Source organism: Nycticebus coucang, chromosome 1 (assembly GCF_027406575.1).
Source record: "Nycticebus coucang isolate mNycCou1 chromosome 1, mNycCou1.pri, whole genome shotgun sequence".
Classification (NCBI taxonomy): domain Eukaryota; kingdom Metazoa; phylum Chordata; class Mammalia; order Primates; family Lorisidae; genus Nycticebus; species Nycticebus coucang.
Window position 1 is genome coordinate 28,328,991 of NC_069780.1, and position 7,781 is coordinate 28,336,771.

A 7,781-nucleotide genomic window follows, 5' to 3' on the forward strand; every position below is an offset into this window, starting at 1 on the left:
CTGTGTATCCATCAAATTTTATTTTTTTCCTGTAAATGATTATTATAGCACCAATTGTTGAAAACACCATCCTTTACCAATTCTGAGAATATTAAGGATAAAATCAAACTCAGGTTCTGCCTCAACAATCAACACAGAAGACTTCTGTAACCAAATGTTTGTGGGGTTTTTTCCTATACACCGCACAAGTCATCAGTTCTTTAGCAGACACCAGCCAGGTGTCCTCTAATTTAACTTGATTCTGGTACTATTCACCTGGAGTTAACCTCAGATTCCCACAGGGGGAGGGCTCAGTCCCCAAGACTGCCCTGTTCTTCCAACTTCAAATGCCAATCTCAAGCTTCAGCTTCCTTTACTTGTGCTTCTAACTGACCACCTACAAATTGGGGTTCCCATAATATCCTCTTTAGGTTTGATTAATTTGCTATGGCAGGTCACAGAACTCAGGGAAACACTTACATATATTTACTGGTTTATCATAAAGGATATTACAAAGGATATCAATGAATTCCAGATGAAGGGTTGCATAGGGCAAGGGGGGTGTGAGGGGGACATAGCTCCCGCATGCTCTCCAGGCCTGCTATCGTCCCAGATCCTCCAAGTGCTCAGCTGTCTAACAGCTCTCCAAACCCAGTCCTTCTGAGTTTTTATGGAAGCTTCATTACTTAGAAATGATTGATTAAATCATTGGCCACTCATGATCAACTTAACCTTCAGCCCCTGTTCTAGGATGTGGGGATGAGTGAGCTTAAAGTCCCAATCCTCCTTCTCCAATCCAGCCATGATCTTTTTGGTGACCAGAGCCCATCCAGAAAGCTACCTCAGGGCTGCCAGCTCTCAGTCAATTCAATTAGCATACAAAAAAATCACATCACTTTGAAGATTCCAAGGATCAGGAAATGGGAAGAAGACCAAATACATATTTCACAGCATCACACCCATTGATCCAAAGTGCCAGCTCTGCTATAAATCTACGTTGCTTAGATGTATAAGTCTGTGTCTGGAATCTTTATTGTGGTTCCTTAGTTATCTTGTTTCTTCCTGTGCGGCAGAAGCTACATTGGCAGGTCATCAAGCCCATTTTGTTTTGGGCACACCATTCTACCACATTACTCAGCCCCTCCTGCCATTAAATGGGGCCATGTGATTGCGTTCTCTATGGTATGCAGACAGAAGAGTGTAGGCTATCTCCACGCTTGGCCTCTACATTTTCCCACGAGATCTTTCACAACATCTCTATTCACTCGTCCATGGTAGATGCAGGGAAAGCAATGAGTATTTTGAGTCTGTAATCAAATCTAGGCGGGAGTGTAGGGCTCTGAATAACTGCATGGAATTCTCCTCCCTTTCAACTATTCACCATGTAGCCCTCCCCCCACCATCTGACACTAAACTTGCTTTGGATGCTATAAAGTGTTGTTATTATCACTTGTTTAAACCAATATAGATAATTGACAACTGTGTGTGATAGACTAAGATTTTTTTAAATATATATGTACTTGTATATATACATACTTGTACATCCTTACACTGTACAAATTGGAAAATTGTCATCAGGGCATGATGAAGCCAGCTCCACAAGGATACAGACTATGATTGGTAACATAGATTCAGGAGGTTGTATCCATTACTGTAAAACAACACTATCCTTCTATTGTTAAGGGGAAATAAGACACCCTTTTCTCTCAAGAAGCCATCATACACCCTATCTGATGACTTATTCCCCATTCAGGACACAGCACACTTTTTTTTGAAATACATGAAAAAGTAGCTGGGTCAGGGTGGCGCCTGTGGCTCAAGGAGTAGGGCGCCAGTCCCATATGCTGGAGGTGGTGGGTTCAAACCCAGCCCCGGCCAAAAACAAAACAAAACAAAAAAAGTAGCTGGGTCAAATATATAGACGTGAACATGCCAGGATTGAAATGCATGTCTTTTCACCTCTGGACAGTTTTCTAATCTAAGCATGGCCCTGGCTCCAATGAATGGTGAGTATCATTAATAGTTTCCTCATTTTTCTTCTCTGAAAAGAAACCACATTAAGAATTTTTTCAAATTTAGGGATAGATGTTTCTGACAGTTTCTACATAGTCCTTGTCTCTATGCTGTCCTGCACAGCTCCAGGGAGCACAGCCTGAGCTCAGCATGGTTTTAAATGCTGGTTCTACTATCTAACTTGGTGACTTTGGGCAAATTACTTATCTCTGTGTCTGGCCATTTATTTGTAGGATGGAGACGAGAGTAGTCTCAATTCAGTGCTCATTACTTTGAGCACTGAAATTATTTTTGTAAAGCACTTAGTATAGCACCTAGCACTATCAAGTCTTGTTAAATGTGGCCTATCTAGTGTGAGAAAGCTGAGTTAATGACCGTAAGTTTGAGGGGACAGAAAATATAGATAAAAGAGATTAAAAATTCAAATGTGGTATAAAGTAGAATTAGAAAGATATGTTATTCAAACACAATATATTGATAAAAATGAACATGTACAAGTGATCTTATAATTTGATATTAAAATTGGTTTGGTTATTAAAAAAAACCTAAGGGAGGTATCAAAGGAGCTCAAGTTACTCATGTCTTCCTATAAGAAGTATCCTTGTAGTTGAAAAATTAGGAAGCAAATAACTATTGACATAATAAGCACGTGCAATAAATACAACTGGAATATTATAATTAAGGGTACAAATTGACTTTATTGAAAAGGGAATAATTGTCATCTCCCCCAAATGTTGTTAAATATATCAAAATATCACTGTATAAATTCAGAAAAAAAGACAAGACTATTAAAAACATACGATAATTTATTGTCAAAAAAGACAAACTTTAATTTCCTTTAACAGGAATGAATATTAATTTAATAAGAGTCTCTATGTGTATAAGGCATCACCATTTTGTAAGTACAACAGGCAAGAAAGAGAGTCAAAGACAACTGTTAGTAGCAAAAGGACAACAGTTCTATATCCATGCACAAGAAGCCTAGCCATCAGTGGTGATGACCCTCAACAGTGGCAGAAACAGGGTGACCTTTAGAGCCCTGAATGAGACATGCAAAACATTGATTTACCCTGGCCCAGTTCTATGACTGGCTTTGAGGTATCTTTCCAAGCATTTGAAGAATTTAGTTTGTTAAAACACTTGCTAATTTGAACGGTGACATTTTAGGTCACTTCTAGTATCAGTAACAGGATCACACCTGTCTTTTAGTAACACCAGGATGAATACATCTGTCCCTGTAACCCTGGTCTGGATGTATTGCAGTGCTAATAGCTTGGGCAGAAAACCTGAATAAGCTCTTCATCCATGACCCACAGCAAGAACATGAAGGACTTTCTGATTTCAACATTGTTATGGAGGCCAAATTCTCTTATTAACATAAAAAGGAAACATAATGATTTAGTTACTTGGAATAAGACACAACATAAGTTCTTTATTATTCCCTAGAGACAGGTATCCAAGGCGGAAGAAAGCTGGGTGCATGTACTGCTTATCTGGAGTGTGATTTTCCTTGTCTAGTCTGTGCTATAAACCAGATCTCCAGACTTTAATACCCATCTCTATAATTTTAAGAGATAGTGTGGAACTATCACCTTGAAGACTAGCATTAAGGAGAGATACCTACATATCTCAGATATTTACCCAGAAAAGGCAGGAAATGAGATAACAACTGACATGGTAAGAAGGTTCATCTGAGATTGAATTTATATGATATTGAAAAGAAGCCAGATTGCCAAATAGATCAGAAAGGGACTCAACCTATGATCTTCTTTTCCATCCTTCTAGGCGTTCATCATTCACTCAATGGAAGAATCATCAACTACATGCAAAAAAAAAAAAATCCATTCAACATTTTCCATTTTTCTAGTTTAAAGATAATATTTGATAATTGAGAAATAAGAAAACTGGGCTTACATTGTACCATAAAGTCATCTAAAACAATACTGTGGTATCTAAAAGGCCAGCTCAAGCTTATGTCCCTGCTTTAAAAAAGAGTTGGAGGACACAAAGAGGCAGTGAAGTAGTCCTTGTGCCACTGTGAAATTTCTCCTTCACCCCTACCTGGGGTTAAGTTTTAAGTAAGCTCACCCACTTAATTCTACCCTTCTGTCTCAGAACCCTTCAAATTTGAGTAGGGAACTAGTGGTGTGAGTTTCTGGAAGTTTTTGATGAGCTAAGCATCATTTAGTAGAGTCTGTGATCAAAAGAATCACTTTGAGAACTTCCAGGAAAACAAATAAAGCTATATGAAAATCAGAGTAGGCAAATCTGATTTGTATAGTTTATTTGCTAATAGACTACCTGGAAAAAGACATGGAATCAAATATAAAACTGAAGGGGATGGCTTCTTTTCTTTCCTTATTCCATCCCATTATACTCGGTAAAAAATGTGATATATGCAGACAGTGTACACTCTCCTGGGTCATTTCTCCAAAGACCACACAAAATCAGCCCTTTCGTTGCCATGAATGGGAAACATAAGATGGACTACACTAGGGGGTTTTCTTATACAGAGTAGGTGGGGAAAACTACAAATGACTTTAACTGAGTAGCTGCATAGTTTTATTACCTAATCATAAAAGAATCCTTTTTTTTTCTTTTTAGCACTCTTCAATGACTGTTGTTCCAATTAGTGAGTAAAGTTTTTTCTTAACAAGTCGAAATCCTGAGCTGAGGATTAGAGTTCTCCTGAGGCCGGATGAGAAGCGACCTCTACTAAAGAAAAAGTCCCTGAAACTAGTCCACGAGCAGTTCTCCTGCTTGAACACAAGTGTAAGCTCAAAAGTAGGCACCACGCTAGAATCACACACAATCCTATCCAGCTTTTTACATACATTTTCAATTTCCAAGTTCACGTGCATAACACAACCTCGTAGGCCACAAGGCTCAGTGGAGGACAGCCGCAGGACATCCTGAGCAATTCTCTGGGTCAGTTTCTCAGGGACAAGGACCTTTGAGCATCCAAGTTTGGTTTGCTTAGATTTGGACAGACAGTTCTCCAGCATTTTGATCAAATTCTGGCAAGTTGTCTCCTCAAATATTATCTCATTGAGGTTAGGTTCAGGAACAACATAATCCCAGTAGTCAAAATCTGTACGAAAGGAAACTTTATTTTTATTATAGACAAAGATGATAAATTAAAAAAGAAAAAAGAAAGAAAATATCCAGGAGTAGAAAAAATACAATAGGATAGCTACATTGGTTACCTCTACCTACCACGCCTACCTATACCTAGTATAAGAGTCAGCTGACTTGACTTTACTGTTAATTAGCTAGGTAACACAACAAATCATTTAATCAGGCAAGAATTAAAGTTCAAAAATAAAGACTTCCATAACGGCAGATATAGCCATTTTTCTTTAAATTTGTATGTGTACACCCACACACTTAAAGACCATCAAAAATCTACTTATCTCAAATTACTAGTGATTTTCTTTTCTTTCTTGCCTACCTGCTTATGGAGATTTCCTAATTTTGTTTACAGAAAATATGCACTATTTTCAGGCTAAAATGGTTATACAGGTATTTATTGGATTAAGAGACTGTAGGAATACAGGTATGGTAAAATACACAATTTTTGTTTTTGGTAAGTGAGCCCATCATAAGTTTGATGAGGTCTTTTTAAGATCTATCAAATTTGTATCTTTCTTTAAAAGTCACTACTGGAATGGCCCGAGATCCCAATTTTAGCTTTCACCTCTTCGATTAAAAATTGTTCAGAGAAGAGAAGCCCTTTGAGGTCCATGAAGATATTTATAACTGGCTGGGTAGTTTTTCTTAGCCAAGCAAAACAAAATAGTCCTAGGGAAACAAAATTAGATTTGCTCAAAGGAAAAGAGATAGCTCTGCATTTGGTTACCTACCTCCCAAATTAATCCTACCACTTGGCAGGATGCCACACCACACACTGTGGTCAAAGGAGTAGGGTGCAGGCAGGTGTCCTGTCAGCTTCTGTCCCTAAGCTTACTCTACCTTCACGCATTCACTCAGATCATTTTGTTTACAGCTAGATGAAACAAATGCACTTCAAATTATAAGGGTTCCATTTTTTTATCCATGTTAAAGAGAGAATTTTAGAGTGCTGGCCTATAAAATTAGGTCATCACACCTATACCTTCTAAATGAGGGAGGCCCAAAGAACTTAAGCAATTTATCCATGCTCACACAGCACTTCAGTGGCAAAGCAGAGGGGTAATTTAGAAGTTGCTGTTTAAAATTGCAAATGACATTGAGTCCAGCACCACGACTGTTGAAAAGTTTCCACCTTGCATTAAAAATGGAATAATGGATATATCCACAAATAGAATCCTACTCAGTAATAAAAAGGAACATACTGACATAAGCCACAACACGGAAGTATCTCAAAATGCTAAGCTGTGGGAAAGAAACCAGATACAAAAGATACTGTTTTTATGAAGTTTAAAGGCTAAACTAACTTACAGTGACAACAAACGAGATCAGTGGTTTTCTGGGGTCAGGGAAGAGTGGGGAATGGATGGCAAATGAGGCGCGGTGGGGGTGTCTGTTACAGGGTTAAATACATTTGTTAAAACATACATAACTTCACAATCATGTAGGATAAAGGACTTTATCCCACTGGCAGTGGACTAGAATGATGCGGCCCTCGGGTATTTTATTTTTGTTACTTTTGTTTCTCATCATCATAAACAGAATATACCAGAAAATTTGGAAAAGGCTCTCTTCAGATGGATTTTAAGGCCCACTCCCTACATGGAGGAAAAGCGGACAGTCGTATGCCCCAGATCTATCGAGGGGAGAGAGGTGGGCGTGCAGCTGGGACACTCACCACTTAGCAGGCTCCCGGGGTGATAGCCACGGTCCAGCAACTCTGAAATGCTGGCCGGGTTCTTACTGCTCAAACTGCCAGTTGCAACCATGGTCAACGGCTCTGTTTCCCTCGCGGGGCAGAACGGCCTTTCTAAGACGCTGGAAAAAAAGGAGGCGAGAAGGACAAATTTGCAAAAGCAGGCAAGACGTGCAGAGGCTCCTAAAATGCTCGGCGTCGCTGGAGCGAAGTGGCCCCGCACTTCTTTTCCACAAGGGAGGAACAGGCCTTTGCGGCTCAGGGGCTGAGAGGCCAAGTACAGCCACAATCTGAAACTAACTCAAAAGTTAGCAAAACTTGGAAGCTACATGCCCCATGGAGCTTCCCCCACTCCCCCCATCGAGGCCGCGGGTCGCTCACCTGCCGGGGGTTCGCCGGGACAGACACGCTCGCTGGCAATGCTGTGGGGTAAACAGAGGCAGGTACGACCCTCGGGAGATTCCTTCCCTGGGGTCTCAGTGACCTGCTGATCAAAGTGGCGATCGACACCCTGCTCGCACCCCTCCCACCCAGCGCCTGCTCCACTAAGCAGCATCGCCTGTTGTGCAGTGAGCACTTTATAGGTCCAGCCCCTCACCCCGCCCGGCCCGCCCACCTGCACCGCCCGCCCTCTCCCGCGCCCGGCGCCCCGCCCCTGCCCAGTCCGGTCGCACGTCCACCCCACTCTGCGCGGGTCCCTGGGCGAACGGCTGGGAGTGGAGGATAAGCCTGGGCTAGGGCGGACACCTGCTGTTTTCTGGGTAGGCCACGGATCACTGTGACTGTGACTGCAATTTCGGGTGCACGACTCCAGGACACTGACCGCCCCCTCCGCCACTAACCTGGATTCTTTGTTGCGACCCCTGCCCCCCGTGCGCGCACTTTCACCCTCAGGTTGCCCTGGGCCTGTGGACTTCTTGTCTGGGGCAATGAGAAGCTTTCTGCCCTTTTTCTAGTACCGTGA

The 7,781-nt window shown here is 41.3% G+C and overlaps 1 protein-coding gene across 2 annotated transcripts; it reads right to left on the reverse strand.

Annotated features, from left to right (window-relative positions):
* Positions 1-2,670: 2,670 nt before the first annotated feature.
* Positions 2,671-7,349, reverse strand: DDIT4L (DNA damage inducible transcript 4 like). 2 transcript variants are annotated; one of them, XM_053556506.1, is made up of 4 exons: positions 7,199-7,349; positions 6,800-6,939; positions 4,827-5,083; positions 2,671-3,811 (listed from the first exon to the last, which is right to left on the reverse strand). In XM_053556506.1, exons 2-4 carry the CDS (start codon positions 6,888-6,890, stop codon positions 3,785-3,787), a joined length of 375 nt encoding a protein of 124 aa, XP_053412481.1. In that variant the 5' UTR covers positions 6,891-6,939; positions 7,199-7,349; the 3' UTR covers positions 2,671-3,784. The 2 variants fall into 2 exon arrangements, with proteins under 2 accessions (XP_053412481.1, XP_053412394.1); XM_053556419.1 differs by having other exon boundaries at positions 2,671-5,083.
* Between the last annotated feature and the right edge of the window lie 432 nt (positions 7,350-7,781).

Coding starts and splice junctions, on each gene's coding strand:
- DDIT4L (XM_053556419.1), bottom strand. CDS start 6,890: ATGGTTGCAACTGGCAGTTTGAGCAGTAAGAACCCGGCCAGCATTTCA. Junction 5,084..6,799: donor CCCCGGGAGCCTGCTAAGTG/GTGAGTGTCCCA, acceptor CCTTTCGTACAG/ATTTTGACTACTGGGATTAT.